The 23130-nt window shown below is 36.2% G+C and overlaps 1 protein-coding gene across 13 annotated transcripts in view; it reads left to right on the forward strand.

The window, feature by feature from the left end:
- The window catches only part of WDFY3 (WD repeat and FYVE domain containing 3), a 279689-nt gene that overhangs the window by 230380 nt on the left and 26179 nt on the right, over positions 1-23130 (forward strand). For 11 of the 13 annotated variants that reach the window (XM_058722008.1, XM_058721996.1, XM_058721995.1 and 8 more), the window contains 12 exons: positions 301-354; positions 2615-2783; positions 5293-5456; positions 8016-8164; positions 9280-9400; positions 10481-10566; positions 12277-12357; positions 15323-15377; positions 15646-15765; positions 17544-17661; positions 18598-18704; positions 20254-20407. In XM_058722008.1, coding sequence (XP_058577991.1) covers positions 301-354; positions 2615-2783; positions 5293-5456; positions 8016-8164; positions 9280-9400; positions 10481-10566; positions 12277-12357; positions 15323-15377; positions 15646-15765; positions 17544-17661; positions 18598-18704; positions 20254-20407 — 1378 coding nt within the window. The remainder of the gene's footprint in view (positions 1-300; positions 355-2614; positions 2784-5292; positions 5457-8015; positions 8165-9279; positions 9401-10480; positions 10567-12276; positions 12358-15322; positions 15378-15645; positions 15766-17543; positions 17662-18597; positions 18705-20253; positions 20408-23130) is intronic. The other 2 variants (XM_058722004.1, XM_058722007.1) reach the window with 1 other exon arrangement.

The following is a 23130-nucleotide window of genomic DNA, read 5'->3' on the forward strand; positions in this document are numbered from 1 at the left end:
TAGACTTGCCTGTCATCATCCATGACATTGGCCGCCTATGCTGAGGTTTTGTCTGTGATTTTTCAGTTAGTCCTGTTCAGTTAGCCTTGAGAATTTTAGTGTAGTTTTTACTTTAAAACTACTTTAGATAATTAAAAAATAGTAATGATAATCGCATGAATTTTGAGTGTGTCTTCCATATGTCATACAATCCTCAGGAAAATTTTATTTTTGTGGTGTTCTTTATGTTGTTGTTATTTTGGTTTGTTTGTTGTTTTTTTTTTTTTTCTGATGTGTCTATACTTAATACCCTGTTTTCAGTCTGAGGTCCCAAGTAAACAGCCCGAGACACCTGATGATATCATTCCTCAAAAGGTAAAACACAAATTACCATAAGAGAATGCAAAATACTTGCAGTTTTCTTTGTTTTGTTTTTGTTTTTTTAGTGCATGGTAGACTAGACTAACATAAAAGATTGACTTTCAATTTGTTCTTGTAAGTTCCTTAGAGTTGAAAGGTTGGTGTCATTCGTGCTGAGAGATGTCCTAGTCTTTCTCGGCTTTATTCTAATTAGCTTTCTAGGGCCTGTCTGCTGCTCACTAACAGGTTGAGTGTTCGCTGCTCTCACCACAAAATGTGTATTGCTTCACGTATAAACTAACAAGTTCTGACGCATGTTAGTAATGGGCAGCCTGACACCCTCAACTTTTTTTTTCATTTACTCATTTAATTCCTCCAGATACTAAATAGTGTGTATTTTGAGAATACAAGAAGTATCCTCTTCTAAAAATTATTTTTTCAACTAGAAGGCTTTAATGAAAACTAAGATATACATAGATCACTTAAAAAAAATTTTAGCTTACTTTAATTATAAGTTTAAAAATATACAATTATTTTCTTTTTCCAGAAAGATTCAGTACCTTACTCGGTTTAAAAAAAAAAAAAAAAATGGTTCTTTAGAACACAGAAAACTACCTCCAAATATTTAGGGAATAAGGCTTATATTTCCAAGTTGAAGTCCTTAACCAAGTAGATGTTCCCCCATCTACTCATTGTCTTGCCCATAACTAACTATGCTTTCATCTTTTTAAAAGAACAATTTTGAGTTGAAGATAACACTGTTATACTTAATGTAGAAGAATTGGTACACTACAAAGTTTACTACCTTTCTTTCATTTCAAAACTATTGCAGTATTATTAGTTTGCTTATCAGATTGGTCCTTCCATCATTGTAATATTATTTTACCTCATTTTAATAGTTTCCTATGTTATGTATTTCACTTTCCATTTATTGCATATCATTCCTCAGTTAGCTTGCTGCTCTCCTGACTCTGTACCTAAAGTTAAAAGAAGGGCATTGTGGCTTCAGTTATGTAGTTTTTTATCTCAAAATAGGTTCAGTATTTAAGTCTAAATATTCCAACTGGACATTTATTTTCCGCTTAAGTTGGAAATCATTTGTTTAAAAAGGTCTTGCTTGAAAAAGCATTATAGTGGAAAATATATATTGACTACTTGAGTTGAAGAGTAAGCCAACGGAATATTTTTAATTACCTGTTCTTATTCATGAGAAAGGAAAAGTGAAATAATGTTTAGAAAGGGAAGGTTTTAAAGCATGATTCAAACTCCATCTTTTTTTTTAATTGTTGATCCAAAGTCTGGGTCTCATTCTAATCGAGGAGCTCCTATACATATATTCTCCCTGTGGTTTTACAGTTTTGTAGGACATTTTAGACCTTATTTTTTCCATTATATTTTAAAGAAAAAAGGTCTGGGTCAATTGGAGACTTTATTTTTAGGTTAAACATTAATTATTTTGAAAAAGAAACGCTCTTGAATCATATTCCAAAAATATCTTTTCTAATGTTTCTAGGTAATAAATTTCTTTTTCAAGATGGACTTATATATGTTCTTAATATACTCAGTTAGTAGACTTATGGATCATGTTATTTTTACACAACAAACAACAGGAATGTTTTAGCAAATTGAATGTATCAGCTTGGAGGGGCAGGCCAGCCAAAGAGCACCATCTGGCCTAAAGCTGGTTGATTCCATCTTGGGTCAGAATGCTCTAAAATTTCTAGAATTTTAGTGATAACTGGGAATATGGGGAAGAACAGTGCAGTTCTAAGTCTTTACCTCCAGATATCTGAAATAAACACAGGCACAGATGATTCCAACTGAATGGATGGGCCTTTAGGCCTGACTATTTAACTTTCTTTTGCAAAGTTCCAGGCTCCTCACAAACCAGACATCCTCTTGCAACTTGATGCTCTCCAACACTGGGTGTTCTCTTTACTGTCTAAGAAGGTTTTCTAATACATCTACTACAGTGAGGCCATGCAGTACTAACATGAAAACATTATTTGACTAGAGGTGATTTATTTCTATTTCAAGAAGAAAAACTGCTAATAATGTTTTTTTAACTTATGTATGTTTTAAAAACCAATACAATTTAAAAGTAGAGAAGCTTAACCCAAAAGTGTATGGATTTTTTGTGTATAAATATAGTCTGTCAAAAATCCCTTTAAAAAGGTAACACATAATGAAGTCTTGACACCATACCTTCCCTAGAAAGCTTATATTTTAATTCTGAAAATAACTACCTGAATCCTTTTCTTCCGTTATTTCTTAGAAACCTGCTCGATACAGAAGAGCTGTAAGTTATGACAGTAAAGAATACTACATGCGACTAGCCTCTGGCAATCCAGCCATTGTCCAGGACGCCATTGTGGAGAGTTCAGAAGGTGAAGCTACACAGCAAGAACCAGAGCATGGCGAAGATACTATTGCTAAGGTCAAAGGTCAGCCTTCCTCTTGGATTTAGTTAAAAATGACTTTGGATCGTCTCTTACATTTGAATTTTTATGAAAATATGAGCTACTGCAAAGAGTAGGGCCAACCCTAGGGATAAAAGTATCCATTCATATTTTACAATTTCACTCTTCTTAAAAATTGATTTCTATATTAGAACTAAAGAGACTGGCTCTTCTTTCTTGCCTACAGATAGATAGAATGTGCCTATTGGCCTGATAGTTTATTTTTAGTGCATTTGGCAGAACTCTCAGTGTTACCTGATACTTTAATCCAATGCCCTGATAACCAAATAAATATTTATAAAATTAAAACAACTACTAAATGTGTTATTAGTGCATGTTAGACAATAGGTAAGAAATTTCTTCCTATGATCTAAGACAGATTATTCCAAATCTGTGCTTTATGAGCTTAGTAAAACATACCTGAGATGATGAATTGGACATGAACTTTTTGATTCTGTACTTTTATATATGTGTGCCCCCCTCCCCCCTTCCTGCAGCTTTTCCATGATCTAAATCTTAACAAACCCCACCAGACCTTGAAGACACTGGTCAGATTTCAAATCCTCCTTCTCTGAAGCCTTTTCCAACTTCCCTGTCCACCGAGAACATTTTGCTCATATCTCTTACAGCAATTTCAGTGTTTTTCACTGCTTTATGTTTTCTAAACATAAGTTTCTCAGAGGCAAGAGATCCTTTTTCTTCTCACCAATGACATTTGGCACATGCCCAATGCAAAATGGGGATTCAGTCAATATTGAATAAGTAAATCGGTCCATTGTTTTAACTCATTTAAGCCTCTGATTCATGATAAATTCAAAAGTCTTGGCATATTCTGTAAACAAAGCCTCAGAATATAAATTGAGGACTTCAAATTAAAAATAAATTTCAGATCCAGTTGATTAAAAAACATAGTATATGACCATGTCAACAAAACACCCCATCAAAAATTGTGATCCGTCTCTCTTATTATTATAATATTCATCTTCTCATTGTGACTATGACTTCGTAAGTATTTCGTAATCTAACATTTTCCTAGAATCCTTGAAACTTGTAGTAGTTGAGCAAGGTTTATAGTCTTCTAATTTTCTTGACATTGCCCCAGCACAGTTAAGCAAGTGGGTCCAAAGCTGAATTTACTGAATATAAGCTAAGGTATACTTCAGAGTTAGTCAGATGACCTGTGTTTGGGTCATTGGCACTTGAGTTGGCTTGGCCTCATTTTCCTAATCTCCAATGGAGGTAAAACCACAAATTTTGGTGTCCCTACTGTGTTGTGCATGGTATTATGCTAGACATAGAATTGGAAGTTTTGATTTATTAAAAATAATGCAACTATAGAGGCATCTGACTGGCTCAGTCAGTACAGCATCTGACTCTTGATATGGGGGTTGTGAATTCAAGCCTCATGCTGGGCGTAGAACTTAACTTTAAAAAAAAAAAAAAAAAAATATATATATATATATATATATATATATATATATATATATATATATATATATAAGCTTTTCTCCCTTGTGGATATTCTCAGCAGGACTTGATCTCTCTTGCTTACTTATTATACTCTTTCATATATAAAAAGAAGGTTCTTCTCAAGGCATAGCAGAACCTCTGATAACTCATGCTCAAAGGATAAGATTCTAAAAGGCTGACGTAAGCTTTTGCAACATTCTTAGCACAATTATCACTGGTGGGTGTAACATGACTTTTTGGGACAAGTATAGAATATTAATTTAATTAAGTGTTGGGTTTAGAGTGTATTTTGAGTGCTTCTCATACTTTGGCATCTCATCAATTAATTTTAATGTCACCTCCTGTGGTTATTAATAAAATTTTCAAAATATAGACAGTAGAATGTTTCCTTAACCTGCAAATTAGGTCACCTGTCCTGTATTTTAAAGAATTGTATTTTTTAATGATGTGATGATTTGATCACCTTGATTCATATATGAATGACCATATTGCTGCTTGTTACATAAGTCTTGAAATAGTCCTCATTGGGCCTTCCATGTAGGTGGGATCTCTTATAATCATATTTATAACTTGCTGTCTTTAATTTTGTTTCTGATAGTGATTGATCATTTGTTTATGATACCCCCTCAATGACACCTGTCCATAAGAAACACCATTCTTACTATTAATTATGCTAAGCTCTCTATCATCATCTGACACTTATTTAGTATTTACTATTAAATACGATGCTAAGCATGAATAAGCAATTAAATCCTCCCAACAGCCCTCTAAGATAGATGGTATTTTTGTCCCAGTTTTATAGATGAGGAAACTGAAGTTCAGAGAAGGCAGATAGATAATTCTCCAGGGTCACATAACTATTTCACTTTAGGGCCTATGTCTTCAATCACTGCATTGTGCTGCCTCCCTGTACCTTTCAGAGTTACCTCATTTCGGAAATATGTGGGAGAGACTGCCTGAGCCCAAACTGCTTCCCAAATGGCCCCTGCAAGGTCACATGGCTCTCATGGTTATTATCCCATAGGTCTGGTCAAGCCTCCTCTAAAACGGTCTCGATCCGCACCTGATGGAGGAGATGAGGAGAGCCAGGAGCAACTACAAGACCAGATTGCTGAGGGCAGCTCTATAGAGGAGGAGGAGAAAACAGACAATGCTACCCTACTGCGCCTGTTGGAGGAAGGAGAAAAGGTACTGTGCTTCTAAAAAGTAAGGATTGTATTTAAGTGACTTGTTTCCATTTTACAAGACTAACTGATAGGTATTTATCTGGTGGCAGAAGATAAATATTTAGCCCCTAAAATGAAATACAGGGTGAATAGTAGGCAGCCTTTTGGATTCAGTACTCTACATCTGTCATTTTCAGGATTTTCTGACCGATCTGAACACACTAAACAGCACAAAGCTTCATCAAATACAGTATTAACATTGATACCTAGTTTACTCTATCTCTGTACCCTTTATTAGACTATACTTATTGCCATAATTTTCTGTTTCAAACCCATGCACGCAACCCACTCAGTAATCTGGTCTTGTTTTGTTTTGTTTTTTTAAACACCTCCATAGTTCTATTAACCATGTACAAGCATCTTCAGCCCATCCATGTCATCATCCCCAGGCTTATATTTAAGCCCCATCTCCTTCACTCGCAGAAGACCGCCTTACCTTTCTACTTCTCTCCCGACCTCTTATACCCTGCTAACCTGTTCACGCTCACTTCACTGACTCTGCCTTATAAGCCTAGTAAGCTTATAAGCAGCACTCTGTGCCCCACAGTTGACCACATCCATAATACTAGTGCTTTACTCTGTGCTTTACTCACTGTGTTTTCTGCCAAGATGCCCCTCTTTCCATCACGTGCATAATAATCTATCCTGGGGGCTCCCATTTGGTACAGTCTCATTTCCCATGATCTCTTTAATACTCAGATGTAGGAGGCTTTCTTTGATTGTCTTGCCAGCTCAGGCTTGCTTGGATACCCCTCCCCTGTGCTCTTACAGTGCCTTGTATGTATCGTTCTCCTTTATCATGTCATGAATATTCCTGTGCCTATCTCTTCCCATAGGCAGGAAGCTCCTTATAGCCAGGCAGTGTTTCTTATTCCAATCCCCATTGCCTTACACAGTTCCAATCACCTAATAGATACCCAATAAACTTCTGAAGGAAGAAGTGATTAGTTGAGTAAATAAAAGAATAAATAAATGAAGGAATGAGTGAGTTAAACGTGTTGTGAATATTGACTTTTTAAAGTGTGGTCTTTTTGCCTCTCATATTAGGCCTTAGTGTAACCCTTGAAATCTTACCCACTAAGGTATAACCAGAACTTAGGGTATGATTTTTAAAATTCTGTTTGAATATATGGCTTAATTAATCTTGAATGAAAATGTTTTTAAAAATCATGTAATTTTAAAAGTACATGAGGTCTGAAGGAAGCACAAGAGAGGCTTCTGAAGTCTTGGTCATGTTCTGTTTCTTAATCTGGATGCTGGCTGTGTCATATTTTTAGCATTTGAAAATTCAAGCTATGCACTTACAAAAAACATTTTTGTGTTTGTATCTTACACTACAATAGAATGATTTTCAAAGTATTGGGTTTTTTTCCTATAACATTCTACATTTTTATTATAAAAGTAGTTCAGATGTGTTGAAAATTGACTACGTTTGCATGTTTTAGAAAAATCTGTTTTCTAACACTCATTTTTCAAACTATTAATCTCATTAAGTACAGTTTTTGCTCTAATTGATTTACGTTTAAATAGTGCAAGAAGTATATTCAGACTGACATTTGTTTGACTCTAGATTGGTTGCTGATATTTTTTCCTTGACTCATGTTGAACTGAGTTTAAGCAAGAAGGAACTAGATCTTGCCCGTTGGAAAGAGAACAATACTTACATTGAGAGATTTAGCAACTCTTTTTGACTATGAGGAAAATACAACTTCTGCCAAGTTTGGCTTTGTACAATGGCAGAGCAGTCTGCCAGGCAGGCAGGACCCCAGGTGGGGAGCGAATAGGGACAAATGTCACAGTCCCCATTCCGGGAGATATTGTGTAAAAAGACGAAAGTGAGTTGCATAAGAGAGAAGATCACCAACAGTCTCTAACACGATTACATATGTTATCTCTGTAACTCTCACAACAAGCCAGTGTTGATTTGAAATTCACAAATGCAGACAGAGAGGCCCAGAGAAATTAAGAAAGTTGGCTAAATCCACAACTAAGTGTCAGGACTGGGGGGATTCACTCAGGATTGTCGGGATCAACAGACCATTTGCACTCTTGACTCACAAAGAGCACAATCCTAATCTCCTTACATGTATACCTCAATTCTCTCTTTTTTTTTTTCTCTGCCAAGTTTATTGTCTCTGTCTCCTTCCTTATCTAACTTGTTCATCACTCCTAGAAACTAGTACAGATGTCCCTGGCACACAGTGAGTACTCTGTGGATAGTGGGAGAAGTGGATTGGATGGATAGGTGTTGGATGTGAGTTAAATGGTTGTCTCCTTTTACTGAACTCAAGTGCAAATCAGATTGCAGTTTTAGCTGATTCTTTTTAACATGCTTAAACTCAGGTTTAATGTGCTTAAGTCGGGGAAACCGTAACAGAGTGCATCTCGATAAAATCCTGTTTGCCCACTAGATCCATGTTTTCAAAACATTTTGTTTCAGTTATATCAAAAAAGAAATTATCAGGGTTGTTGGGTTTTTTTTTTTAACTCTCTTAATGAATGTTTATGGTTTTCTTTATAGATTCAACACATGTACCGCTGTGCTCGGGTCCAGGGCCTAGATACAAGTGAGGGGCTACTTCTTTTTGGTAAAGAGCATTTTTATGTGATTGATGGATTTACAATGACAGCAACCAGGGAAATAAGAGATATTGAAACCTTACCTCCAAAGTAAGTAAATGAATGAAGAGACACAGTACAGCTATCTTGAGAAAACAATATGTATTTACATAGTGTTGTTTTAATCCAAAACTTGTGTTCTGAGTAACATTATCTTTCAGTTTGTGTGCATTTGTCATTAAATATTCACAAAGGGGAATAGTTATTTGAAGGTAAGAAAACACTTGTCTTATTTATCAAAATGAAAATTAAATAAAATGAATTGTTCTGCATTCATAGCAGGAGACCCCAAATTCCTTGTATTATTCTGTGTATAAACTTTAGAATTTGCAAACTGTCCTTTTTTAATTTTAGTGCAGACACAGTTGTAGAGGAAATGCAGGTGGCTTCATAGTACTCTAACAAATGGAAGAGCGGCCATGTCCTCTGCGCCTTGAAGCAGTGTGACAAAAGCACAGGCAGGAATAAAGTGAGTTTTGTCTGTCTTCCTTTTCTTCTGCCAGTCCTGTGATGGGATGACAGTGGGTAACAGAAACCCAGAAGACAGACAAAGCCAGAAGGAGCACAAAAATCTTAAAGCTTAGTCAGCATGTTCTTCTCTCTTTAACATTTTGAATACCTAACACTGTCGAATGTAGACACAGCCTCTGCAATCCATTCCTAGGAGATGTTTCAGATAATTACTGTCAGCAACAATCAGGGCCACATTCATGGGCCCCTGGCTGCATATGAAAATACTAAAAATTATATTTTGTGGCTGTTGCTTTAAAGATGAATATATTAATATTATACATTAAACCATTTTCTTCTACCAAAAAGTGTAATTTTTTTCTTTCAATTAAAAAAATTAAAACTTTTTCTTGGGCCTCTAAAACTATGGGGGACTACACACTGTACCAGCTGTGCCTGTTAGATAAGTTGTAACATGGGATTTTTAAAATTATATCATCAAAGAGGGTTCTTTGTACACTGAGCAGTGGATACATTATTCTCTTAAACATGCTTTTTTGTTAAATATGTTTAAATATAACTTAAACATATATCAGTATTCTGATATATTGTTGCCTGCTCCTATTCAGATGTTAAAAATAACATACCCTTTGTTGAACAGTGAATTTATCTCTTGCTGTGTTTTGTTTATCTTTGTTTCTCTTGCCTGCCTATAGTATGCATGAGCCAATTATCCCCAGAGGAGCCAGGCAAGGTCCCAGTCAACTCAAAAGAACATGCAGCATTTTTGCATATGAAGATATCAAGGAAGTACATAAAAGGCGGTATCTCCTGCAGGTGGGTTGTTTTAGTAGCACCGAACATTTTGTCATGTTCCTTTATTCAGAGGATATTTTATTTTATTTAAAAAAAATGTTTTTTTATGTGTATTTATTTGGGGAGAGAGAGAGAGCACAAGCAGGGAGGGGCAGAGAGACAGGGAGACACAGAATCTGAAGCAGGCTTCAGGCTCTGAGCTGTCAGCACAGAGCCTGATGTGGGGCTCAGACTCACAGCTGTGAGATCATGACCCAAGCCGAAGTCAGATGCTTAACTGACTGAGCCACCCAGGCACTCCTATTCAGAGGATACTTTAAAACCCATACTTGCCATGAAAACCCTTTATAGGATCCACACTATCCCTTACAGTATTTCCTTAGATGATTTTATGATAGGCAAACTCATGTCACATGGGTGTACAACTCTGTATAATACATGTTTTTTTTTAACAAAACCTGAGTGATATCTTTGTTCTCACAGCTTTCCCTGTAGCATCCAAATCAACATATAACTATGTAAATATGTAAACATATAAATATATGTTTACATAAATATATGTTTTAATATAAAAATTGCATTTTCACTATAATTTTCCTAAATTATAGTTTTAAAATTACTTTATTTTACCATTATTCTTTTTTTTTTTTTTTTTTTTTAATTTTTTTTTTTTTTCCTCAACGTTTTTTATTTATTTTTGGGACAGAGAGAGACAGGGCATGAACGGGGGAGGGGCAGAGAGAGGGAGACACAGAATCGGAAACAGGCTCCAGGCTCCGAGCCATCAGCCCAGAGCCTGACGCGGGGCTCGAACTCACGGACCACGAGATCGTGACCTGGCTGAAGTCAGACGCTTAACCAACTGCGCCACCCAGGCGCCCCATATTTTACCATTATTCTGTTAAAGATTTCAGAAACAAATTGAACTGAACAAATTGGCTCTGTTTGTTTTGTAATTTAATCTGCTGGGAATTCATGACTTTAAAAGTGTCCTTCAGTCAAAAAGTTAACTTCTTTAACAATATAGATATTCATAGTGGGAAAGTTAATATCTAACCTTTTTTGTGATGTTTCTTAATGTTTTCTCTTTGATCATTTCAGCCTATTGCTGTGGAAGTTTTCTCTGGAGATGGACGGAATTATCTCCTTGCTTTTCAGAAAGGAATTAGAAATAAAGTCTATCAAAGGTATTGTTTATTAGGAATACTTTATAATGCTATCATGGGAAGGAATGGAAAGGAAGCTGGTACCAGATAAGCTAGTTTTAGAAGTCTAGGATTTAGATCAGTAAATTAGCTTCTTTGAAAAAATGTTTCATTTTTGCCAAGCTCTGGAAACATGGTTCTTCTAATTAGCTTTTAAAATGATGCTACTCTGTTGTGAAATACTGTTCATCTTTCTGGTCACTATAGATATCATCAAAAGCTACTTTAACCATTGGGTCCTGTGTCTCTCATTGTAAAAGGATGATGAAACAGTAATTTTAAAAAATCGTACTTCAGGTTCAAAATAGGCTTCTTTCCTATTTACCACAAAAGAAGATCATGCCATGCCTTGCTACTGAGTGCAGAGACTTAGCTGCCTTAGAAATTATATTCATATGACCCCTTCTCTGGCCTTGCAAGGGAGACTGATATTTTCATCCTCAAAAAATTAGCATAGCCAAATAAAAGTTAATCTAACCTAATCATATTTTACTTTTGGTAAGCTAAAATTTACCTTTTCAAAAGCATTATGTATATACATGGTGCTGGAAAATATTTCTGTTGGATATATGAAGAGAAAGGCTTTTATGAACTGATCTCAGATATAAGAGACCTTCTCTAAACTGTTTGAAGGGTGGTGTAGATCCTAGCAAGCCCTCTAATAAGGGAAGTTTTATATTTCACATTACTTCTGTGAGGAACGTCTGATGCCAAGCAACATTGCCTATCATTGCAGTATAGTAATATTACCTGTGGGCCCCTGGGGATGAGGGTGATTCTTAAAGTGGGTGTAGATGGTGATTGGTAATCCACAATTCCTTTTACATATGGGAAGAGCTAATCAAATGGCTGAAATTTTAGTTATCTGTCTCATTCACTTCTACAGGCGATGTTGTTTTCAACACTAAGAAATTATTTGCTCTTCATAGTTAGCAGCTGTTACAAGGAGAGGAGTTTGTTTTTCTCTGAGAAATTTCTGTGTATATACCAAGTTTAGGGTCCACATCCATTCTAAGAATTTTCCCATAACCCTCTTCTGCCTTTAAAATAATTATGTTGCGGGCGCCTGGGTGGCTCAGTTGGTTAAGCGTCCGGCTCTTGATTTTGGCTCAGGTCATGATCTCATGGTTTGTGGGATTGAGCCCCCATCAGGGTCTGCGCTGACAGCACGGAGCCTGCTTGGGATTCTCTCTCTCCCCCTCTCCCTCTGCCCCTCCCTCCCTCAAAATAAACATAAATAAATAAATAATAAATAAAATACTTCTATCGACATTGTAAGTAACTCTGAAAAACATGTGTGTCACATTAAGTTGCTCATCTTGTATGTATCTTCACTTGTTTAGTGTTGTCCCTGTTCTGTCATTTGTTTAGCTGTCATTGTTACTCGCTGCCATATGAATATTTAGCTGTTAATCACTTTTTAGGACTTCACTAAGTTGAGTCCCTTTCTGTGAATCAGTGTCAGAAGGCTTTTCTTCCAGTAATGTGACAGCGTGTTTAAAATCCAAAATGATAGATTTTGCTGCGGCCCTTTGTATTTATTTGGCTTTGTAACAGAGTATTCCAGTTATTGTGTATTCCCTTTGAAAAGGTAGTGGAGGGGTAAATGCAGCTGTTAAGATTTAAATGAATCATCCTTTTTGAGGCTCCTATTAGATCCTGACTTTGACATGCTGTTTTTTTCTTTTCCAGGTTTTTGGCCGTAGTGCCGTCTCTGACTGACAGCTCAGAGTCTGTGTCTGGGCAACGACCAAACACAAGCGTGGAGCAGGGGTAGGTTGTTTGCTGCTTGTGTCAGTTTAATAGTGAAATCAGGACGGTGTGCATCTGCATAGTAGCAGTTGATATTTTTAATGAGTGTTTTCCCCTCCTGGGAAATACTGAAAACTAAATACTGAAAATTAAAAGGAAAAAGAAACGGTGTGCATGTTCACTCGTGTCAGATCAGCACTCAATTTAGGTCGATTTCCGCAAGCCTTCTAAGCATGCGTATAGTCCTATGTGCATAATTGAGTTTTTTATTATAAACACAGATTTTTATTCTGCTTTTTCCATTCTTTGTTGTAGGTAACCGTTTCCCACTGCTTTTAAAAAATTCTTCAGAAATACTACTTTTATTGACTACGTATTTATTGTATGTCTAAAGCATTCTCTTGTTTTTAGATATTTTACCTTTCTCTGGTTTCCTTATTCTAATAGTTCAAGTGTGATTGCTCGTTATTTTTTTAGGGTAAATCCCCTTAGTTAAAAAAGAGGGAGGTGTAAATTTTAAGGCTTTCGGTACACAAAACCAACTTGATTTCCATAAAAATTATACATATTTATATTCCACCTTTAGTGGATAAGGTTACTTTTCTCACAGATGCTTGCCAGCTTTTTATATTTATCTTTTCATTTTTACTAATTTTATAAAATGCTTTCTCAATTTTTCAACGTGCGTTTCTTTTATTTTAGTAATCTTGAGTTTTATAATATGTTTGTTAGCCATTTAAAATCACCATTTGTTAGGGGCGCCTCGGTGGCTCAGTCAGTTGAGCATCCGACTTCGGCTTAGGTCACGATCTCGCAGTTGGTGAGTTTGAGCCCTGCATCCTGGAGGCTGCTTCGGATTCTGTGTCTCCCTCTCTCTGCCCCTTCCCTGCTCATGCTCTGTCTCTGTGTCTCAAAAATGAATAAACATTAATTTTTTTTTTAATTTTAAAATCACCATTTGTGAATTATCCATAACTTTGCCCATTTTTTTTTCCTAAATTCTTTTTTGTTGGCAGTATTGATAGAGATTTGATCGTTTTTAATTGGGATATAATTGACACACAATTATAGTTTCACGTATACACCATAATGATATGATATTTGTGTAAAGTGAGAAATGATCACTACAAGAAGTCTACTTAACCTTTTCTCTGAGTTCTTATTATCAATTTGTATGGGGGTTTTCTATAATAATATATTACTCCTTTGCTTGCTATATTTGTTACAGCAAATTGCCCAGTTTTCCTCTTAATTTTTTTAACAATTTAAATTTAAACTTCCTTATGCTCATTTTAGCTGCTTTTAATCTTAGAAAGTCCTTGTGGATGATACAGCCATTTTAAAAATCAAACTACCCAGCTCCATTTAGTCACTCAGGAACTGGTCGCCCTTTATAATCCATTGGAAAAGAAGCAATGTTTTGGGGCTACAAATGAATGCAGCTTGAAAAAAAGTGACTTCAGACTTTACTGGGGATTCTATAATTCATAAATAAAATTTGATTCCAGTCTGTGTGCATCTAACTATATTAAGTTTGTATGTTTCTCTTTTAAGTTGTTGCTTTTCTTTTTCTTTAGCTGTTTAGCAAATACAAATGGTAAAAATGTGCTGCTGTTAAGCCCAGATCATGTTCTATTCCTGATCATTGGTGTTGTTACTAAGATAAATAACAGGAAATAAAAGGCCTGGTTACAGCACATTGAGCCTTTTTTTCTATGTGTAATTAAATTGCCAATACTTTTACCTGCTTAGATAATCTTCAACTTATTTCATTGTTCTTGCTACTTTCTGTGCCAAGTTGGCAGTTCTTAAAGATATTTTAAAAGCCCAAAGGCGAGAAGCAGAAATTCATTTCCAACTTTAACCTTTTCACTTGTTCCCTTTCTTATAAAGTGGAGGAGTCGACATAGCTCTTTTTCCAGGGAGAATTTCTGTACATTCAATTTGCATGATAGGAAGAACTTATCTAGAAGTGGAAAGTGTTAGCCGTACTGTTGAACTGGATATGTTTAAGAACTAAGGTTGACAAATCCATTAATTTCCTTTCAGTCAATAAAATACATACTTTTAAGTGCTTTCCTACCAGTTCAATGAGTAACTCACAATCTTCAAATCATTAATTATTAATATTGTAAAACCGTTAAACCTTGGAAAGGGTTTTACAGCATTCTAGGAAAGTCTGATATCCAAGAAAGTTCATAATTTTAAATGATCTGAATAGCAATGACTTTCCTGTCATAAAATATTCATCATTCTGTTCACTCTTCAACATCTCTTTTAGGAAATGCGCCACGCACCTAGTATGTACAGAATATTGTATACTATTTCAATTATTCCAATTTAATGTCCTTAAATGTGTTTACATAGGGATCATTGTAAAAGGTAGACCGTTGGGCTAGATCATTGTTTTTCGAACTTTTGCCATAACCCTTAGTAAAAGAATATACTTTACATTGCATCCCAGGACTCACAAACTGAGTTACAAATACTAAAACAAAATTGTCTGCAAGCACTTTCCCTTACTGCATGTGATGTCTTTCAGTATTCTGTTTTCTTCAGTTTAATTCCATGTTACTTCATATTTCAAAATGTTGATTACAGGGACACCTGGGTGGCTCAGTCGGTTAAGCATCCGACTTTGGCTCAGGTCATGACCTCATGGTTCGTGAGTTTAAGCCCTGTATTGAGCTCTGTGCTGACAGCTCAGGGCCTGGAGCCTGCTTCAGATTCTGTGTCTCCCTCTCTCTCTGCTCCTCCCCTACTCATGCCCGGTCTCTCTCTATCTCTCAAAAATAAATAAATGTTAAAAAAACAAAAACAAAAAAATGCAAAATGTTGATTACCATCCACTTAGCTGATTTCATGACCCATTAATAATAGGTCTTACATAGTTTGAAAAATTCCTGGACCAGTTAAATTTTTCAATTTTATTATTACTCAGATTTAAAATGATATGGCCTACAGTTTAATTATTTCTTGCTTTTAGATCTGGGTTGCTTAGCACCTTGGTTGGAGAGAAGTCTGTGACTCAAAGATGGGAGGTAGGCTTAATGAAAATATAAGCTTCATTCATAATTTATAGTTAGATAGTATAAGTCATATACTTATTCATTCATTCATATTATTACATTCAGTAATCCATAAGATATGTACATGAAAAATATTTTGCTCTTCTTATTAGGAAAACAAATGTTATAAAATCTGTTAAGAAGGAAACTGTCTTCTCTCTTATTTTGCATATAAATTTTTTTTAAGTGAACGTAATGGAAATAATTGTCCTAAAATGAGTCTTTATTTATCTTTCCCAAGAGAGGTGAAATCAGCAACTTCCAGTATTTGATGCACTTGAACACTTTGGCTGGCAGATCCTATAATGATCTCATGCAGTATCCTGTCTTCCCCTGGATCCTTGCAGATTACGACTCAGAGGTAAATCTCAAATCGTTTTTGTGTAAGTGGAACACATTTTCAAAAGTAATTAAAAGATACTTCAGTCGCTTAAATGTTTTACTTTGTAATTTAAAGTTCTCAATAGGCACTTATTTCAAGAAGATGAGAAGATCTTGTTTTAGCTTGGAGGTGTTTTTACAAAGTTTAGTTCATTGATGAACTTCTTAGATATTAATTCATAATATCTATTTGGTTTTCCCAAGTGCTAATTAATTTGTATCTGCTGGTTGGTGTCCCCCTGTCCTCTATACTGCAGCCAGTTTCAGAAACAGTAATTTAATTGAGTCATCACTCTGTTTAAAATTACTCAGTGAATGATCCTCACAGTTTAGAGAGATTTTAAAAACCTTATCAGTACAGCACCATTGAAAAAGTAGCTCCCACGTGTATGTCCCTTGAGCACAGAGATGATCTTAAATATCTCTCAGTTCCCAACTGTTAGAACAGTGCCCTGTACTTAACATAAAATTTAATGTTTGCTGAATTAACCAAAAAAGCATTTTGATTTTGCATATGAATTTTGAGAGGACAAGTATACTAACTTAACTTGTATTCATGGATGTGGATTCATTTCTCCTGCCCAAGCCTTTATTTTTTTTTTTTTCAACGTTTTTTATTTATTTTTGGGACAGAGAGAGACAGAGCATGAACGGGGGAGGGGCAGAGAGAGAGGGAGACACACAATTGGAAACAGGCTCCAGGCTCTGAGCCATCAGCCCAGAGCCTGACGCGGGGCTCGAACTCACGGACCGCGAGATCGTGACCTTCTCCTGCCCAAGCCTTTAAAGTACAAGTATGGCCCAATGGGTTGGTCATGATACCCTTTAAAAGGACATAAATTGCCCCTGGTATATATTTTACATTTTTACTTTTAAAACCCTCAGGTAGTAAATTTTGGTTCCCTTCTAAGTATATGAATTAGGTCAGTTAGAAATGAGCTTTCAAGGGGCTCCTGGGTGGCTCAGTCAGTTAAGCGTCCGACTTGAGCCCAGGTCATAATCTCACAGTTCGTGAGTTTGAGCCCCACAAATCAGGCTCGGTGCTGACAGCTCAGAGCCTGGAGTCTGCTTCGGATTCTGTGTCTCCCTGTCTCTCTGGTCCTTGGCTACTTGCACTCTATCTGTCTCTCAAAAATAAACAAACATTAAAAAAAAATTTTTTTTTAAATGAGCTTTCAAAATAATCGGTGGTAGATGGAAAGATCCCATCTTATTTGGAAGTCACATGGTCTAGCATGCAGAGAGAGGGACATCACACCAGGCCATGGTGTGAGTCCTGAGTGCTCTAGTTTATTTCACTTCCTGATTACCTCTAAGAAGAAAATACTCAGAAAGGAAGTTGGGGTGAAATGGGGGAGGAAAGGAAGAGAACAGAAAAGATATTTGGTGCTATAGTTATGAATGGTAATGAAAATAAAGATGAATCAGGGCCTTTGTGCTAAGTCTGCTGTCTCCTTGCCAAGACTGGAAAGGATTTTCCCTTATTCCTCCTCTCCAGACCTGGATCCTGAGTGTCTTCCTCTGTGAACACTTAATTTCCAAAGTAGTTGTCTTCATACTGAACCAGTTGACAAACTGCCATGTGTCTGTCTGTAAAGCATGGATAACCAGTAGGTGTATGGCATTATTTTGGAGCCCCATTCTGCCAGTGTGACCACAAACATGTATAAATCATTGTCTGCTATAGCCACCATGTCTACCTTGGTCACAACAAAAGGTGTATAGTAACTTGGAATTGGATTTCATTTTGTATTTTAGGAGGTAGACCTTACTAATCCCAAGACCTTTAGAAACCTGGCTAAGCCAATGGGTGCACAGACAGATGAACGATTAGCTCAATATAAGAAGCGATATAAAGACTGGGAAGATCCTAATGGTACGTAACTTTTCTTTTCATTGGACTTTTACCTCAGTTTTAAAAGTAAGTCATTATTTAACAGTCTGACATTCTTGTATCTTTCCCCAAATTGCTTATATGTCATCATATCTATATACGTTATATATGCACACATATTAACAGTTGTCAGATTTTGCATGCCAACTGATGGCCATGCTTAGAAGGCATGTTTTCGGTAGCTTATTAGGTACTAGCCAAAAACTAAATATGTCTGCTTTGTGTAGCGCAGCGATTTTCCATCAGATCATCTGCTTTTATCTCTAACCATATTTTAGCCAGGAATTATAGTTTCCTTTATTAAACTCTCTTTTAACTTATTGATGCACTTTTTGGAACCCTTTTGCTTTAAAAATAGTGGTAATAATAATTGGTTACCTCCTAAAACAGTATACTTATTATTTATTATGTTCAGTTTTTATCATGTGTCTCCCTCAAATGGGGGAAACAAACAAAGGAAAGAAAAACTAAGCCTAACAGTATTCCACGTGTGGACCTTTTATTCCCTGCTAAGGAGAGTAATAACAATTGCACAATATTCATAGACAATTTGGAAATACATCATTGCAAAGCCAGAACCTCATAAAAAGTAATTGTAAGTCAAAATCCTGCTTTAGTGGAAGATAGTTTGCTAATAAGGTTTATCTGTTACAGTAAGCCTCAAAACATGAATTGCCAAATGTGCTAAGTTTGTGGGGAAAGGCATTGAATTCTACTTAATTTGGATGGATTACCGCCAGGTATGTAAGTGAGGAGTAGCGGTGCCATAAAGTTCCCACACTACAAATGCCGATACCAATTGTGTGTAGTGTCATAGCTTTCACGTGTGTGTTACATTTTCAAGCCTATTAATACCAATTTTACTTTCCATATTTACTCTTCTTTTACTTTCAATCATGCTTTAATTTTTTTGAACAGGAGAAACTCCAGCTTACCACTATGGGACCCACTATTCATCTGCAATGATTGTGGCTTCATACCTAGTAAGAATGGAGCCTTTCACTCAGATATTCTTAAGGCTGCAGGTAAAACTCTAAATGTAGTATTTTTCTATTTCACTCAAGCCTTCTTTCTATTTAAAATGGTGGCACTTTTTTTTTATGTCATTAGCTTGTCTTACAAGAAGCCCTATGACGTTTTAGTCACTGAAAATAGTCAAACATAATTCAAGTGGAATGTCGTATCAAAATTGATGAGTTAACTAGAATTTGTTTACAGTAAACAAGTGCCAGAGTCCTTCAGTCAAAGAAGCAAGTACCTACCATGTGCTTTCCAGCCAGGTATATGGAATTCAGCCTTGACTGGTTGAATTCAACAAAAATTTAAAAAAGAGTAGTACAGTCTAGCTCATTTGCTGTCTTCTTCATTATAATTGCTTTTCTCCACATTCTCTTTCCTTTATTCAGCAAATATTTATTGAATACCTACTGTGTACCAGGCACTGTTTTAAGTACATGGAAGATATCAGTGGGTAAAGACCAAAGCCCTACTTTATAGAGCTTACATATTTTAGTTGAGGGAAACAGATAAGGATAATGAATAAAAACATTTTAAAGCGTTTTAAAATATGATAAATGCTATCAGAAAAATACAGATCAGAGAAAGGGGGATGGAAACCACAGGAGTAGGAGGTAGGGGTAGGCACAGTGCAGTTTTAAATAGACTGGGCAGGGTAGGTCCCCTTTGAAAGGCGGCATGTGAACAAAAACTTGAAGGCCGTGAGGCAGTTACTCATGCAGACATCTGGAGAAAGTGTGTTCTAGGCAGAAGGAATATCCCATGCGAGGGCCCCACGTCAGTCATGTGCCTGAGATGTTTTAGGAGCAGCAAGGAAGCCAGCGTCTGAAGCAGAGTAAGTGGGGGAGAAAGTCCTAGAGGATGACATCAGAGAGGTGGCAGGCCTTGGTGGAATCGTATGGACTTTGGCAATTTCCTGCAATGAGCTTCATCAGAAAGACAGATACACGGTGTTCACTTAAAACTCAGCAATAAGGAGTTTGAGGAAAAGGATGGTGTATCTATGAGGCTGTGTTAGCGAAAGAAACCCTTTTCTATTTGAATTTGTTGTATCTATAACTTCTTTTGATCACCTTCTTAGTTTTTCACCTAATTCTTGGCAGTGTGAGAACTTGAATGTCATGTTAACTTATAAAATTAGTCACACATATATAGATGGCTATACATGGCTACATTAGAATCTTTTCTTTTTTAGGAGAGCATCATCAAACCATGGAAGAATTCATATTTCCTTACACTCTTGCCCTCTCACCAAAAGCTAATTTCTTAATGATTTTTAAAGTCTTATTTGGATTTCACTTTGATTGCAAAATATATACTTACTTTAAGCACTCTTCGTAAAGAATATCCCCAAAAGGATTGGATTAATTTTCTTTTCATTATGATTTAAAATTTTATATTTTTGATGCAGGATGATGGAGACGATGGGATGATGATGGGAAATTGAATTTGTCACCAAATGTATTTATGTGGGTTTTTCAAGCGCCTGAGCTTGACAGAAGCTGTAAGGTGGGGATGGTTCTCTAACAGAGAGGTGTCTTCTCATTCCGCCTGCAGGGAGGCCACTTTGACCTGGCTGACCGAATGTTCCACAGTGTACGTGAGGCCTGGTATTCAGCATCAAAGCACAACATGGCAGATGTGAAAGAACTTATCCCAGAGTTTTTTTACTTACCAGAATTCCTGTTCAATTCCAACAACTTTGATCTAGGTACGTACGGCTGTGGCACCGTCTTAGGAACGTTAACCAATAGAAATGTCACTTTCCTGACTATTATCTGCAGTACACACTGACAAGAAAAGACTTCCTTGTGGTTTCAGCAGCTGTTGTTTACTATAATCGAGTGTGTGGAGTAAATATAAAAAGAAAAATAGATTTATGTTCAAAATAGCTGTTTCAGATGTAGAGTTTTAGGAAAATTTACAAATTGAGCAGATTACATCTAATGGTCAGAATATTGTTATTTCAATAAAAAACAAAGACGAAGTAAAATTTTATTTGAAAATTATTGTGATTGAAGGGCGCCTGCGTGGCTCGGTCGGTGAAGTGTCCAACTCTTCATTTTGGCTCAGGTCATGATCTCGCAGTTTATAGGATCAAGCCCTACGTTGTTGGGCTTGGCACTGGCAGTGCTAAGCCTGCTTAGGATTCTCTCTCCCTCTTTCTCAAAATAAATAAACTTTAGAAAAAAAATTATTATGATTGAAATTATTGCTGAAATGATATACTCAAATTTTCATGTATTATTTTTTCCCCAGTGTATTCTTTTAATCTTCTGTATCGCCTGAGGCATTCTCAGCTTGCATACTAATATGTTTTAAAGTTAGAAATTTAGAATATTTCTCTTCTATATCCTGTTAGGGTAGTATTTTCTAGAAACAGACAAATCAACATTTATAAAAAGGAGAGAAGTTTCATCAGCACTCTCTTCTCTTTATATATATAATCCAGCAATTTCAGGAAGTAGATTTGATTTTGGCTATAGTTTCTTGGAACACAGTTTGCTGATCTAGGTTTCTGAGTATTTCTTTTAAAACATATTCCATTGTTTCCACTTTAGAATAATCCTGCCAGATACTGTTCTGTTTTCATATATTTTTCATACCTCATATCCTATCGTATTTAAGAGTTCAACGTGTAAATCATTATTACCTCAAAAAGTTTCATTAACAGAAGATTCAGAGCAATGTTCATATCTGATAACACCTGAGTAATTTTTCTTTTTAAAAATTGTTTTAAATAATTTGTATTTATTTGTCGATTGGCAGTTCTAAACCTTGTGAAATTAGAGCCTCAGGTCTAATGGGAAAGATCATGAGACTCTCTCAATAGCCCCAGCATAAAACCTAAAAGTGGTTCTCATTATCTCTGATTGGGACTGGAGCTCAATTTTGAGCAGCTAAAGACACCAAGTTCTGGACCTTAGAGTTGGAGTGAGTGATGGCTCCTTAAAGGAATAGAACAGATGGTGAACAGGGAAAAACAACAAATGCATACACAGCATTTGGATACAGATGTACATTAGTGTTTTGCTGTGTTCACTTATAATTCACCTTTGAAGAATGCTACTCTCCTCCCTGGGGACACCACTTTACAAGAAAAAAATATGGAGAGGTATACAAAGAAAGAGATAGCCCCAATCTTCCAGAAACACTGGATCAGTTTTATGTTGCAAAAATGTTTTAGCCCTGCCCACTTACAAATCCAACTTAAATGATCCACTTTTAAATAAGTAAATTAAAAAAGAGTCATTTGTCTTTGTCATGCTCACCTTCATAATAAATCATCTTTCCTCCATGAAATCACACACTTTAAAAAAAAAACACTATTTGCATATAAGAGCTAAAGCCGTACAACTCTTAGAAGAAAACACAGAACTAAGTCTTCATCATCTTGTATTTGCCGATGGATTCTTAGATAGGATATCAAAAGCACAAGCATCAGGGCACCTGGGTGGCTCAGTCAGTTAAGCGTCCGACTCTTGATTTTGGCTCAGGTCTTGATCTTGCAGTCCGTGGGATCAAGCCCCATGTCAGGCTGTGCACTGGCAGCCTGCTTGGAACTCTCTCTCTCTCCCTTTCTCCATGCCCCTCCCCTGCTCGCACGTGTGTGTGTATACACATGCACATGCACTCTCTCTCTCTGTCAAAATAAATAAATAAACTTTAAAAAAGAAACAGCACAAACAACAACAAAAAAGATGACTTGGACGTGATCAAAATGTAGAACTTCTGTATCCAAGGACATTATGGAGAAGGTGACAAGAAAACCTAGAGAATGGGAGAAAATATTTGCAAATGATATATCTCATAATGGTCTAGTATCCAAAATATAAAGAACTCTTACAACTCAACAGCAAGAAGATAACCCACTTAAAAAAAATGGGCATAGGACCTGAGACGTTTCTCCAAAGGAGGTCAATGGCCAATAAGCACATGAAAAGATGCCCACCATTATTAGTCATTAGGGAAATGCAAATCAAAATCACAGTGAGGTACCACTTCACATGTACTAGAATGGCTGTGATGAAAAAAACCAACACAGAAAGAATAGCAAGATCCAGCAAGGGTGTGGAGAAAGTAGAACCTTCATATATTGCTGGTGGGAATGTAAAATGGTTGAGTTGCTGTGGAAAACAGTATGGTGGTTTCTCAAAAGTTAAAAACAGGATCACATATGACCCAGAAATTCCACTCTGAGATATATGTCCAAAAGGACTGAAACAAGTACATATACACACCTATTCGTAGCAGCATTACACACAGTAGCCAAGTAGTAGAAACAGGCCACATGCCTATCAATGAATGAGCAAATTGTGGAATCTACATACACTGGAATGTTATTCAGCCATGAAAAAGTATGAATTACTGAGACACGCTATAACATGGATGAACCGCAAAAACATTATGCTAAGTGGAAGAAGCCAGACAAAA

Source organism: Neofelis nebulosa, chromosome 3 (assembly GCF_028018385.1).
Source record: "Neofelis nebulosa isolate mNeoNeb1 chromosome 3, mNeoNeb1.pri, whole genome shotgun sequence".
NCBI lineage: Eukaryota > Metazoa > Chordata > Mammalia > Carnivora > Felidae > Neofelis > Neofelis nebulosa.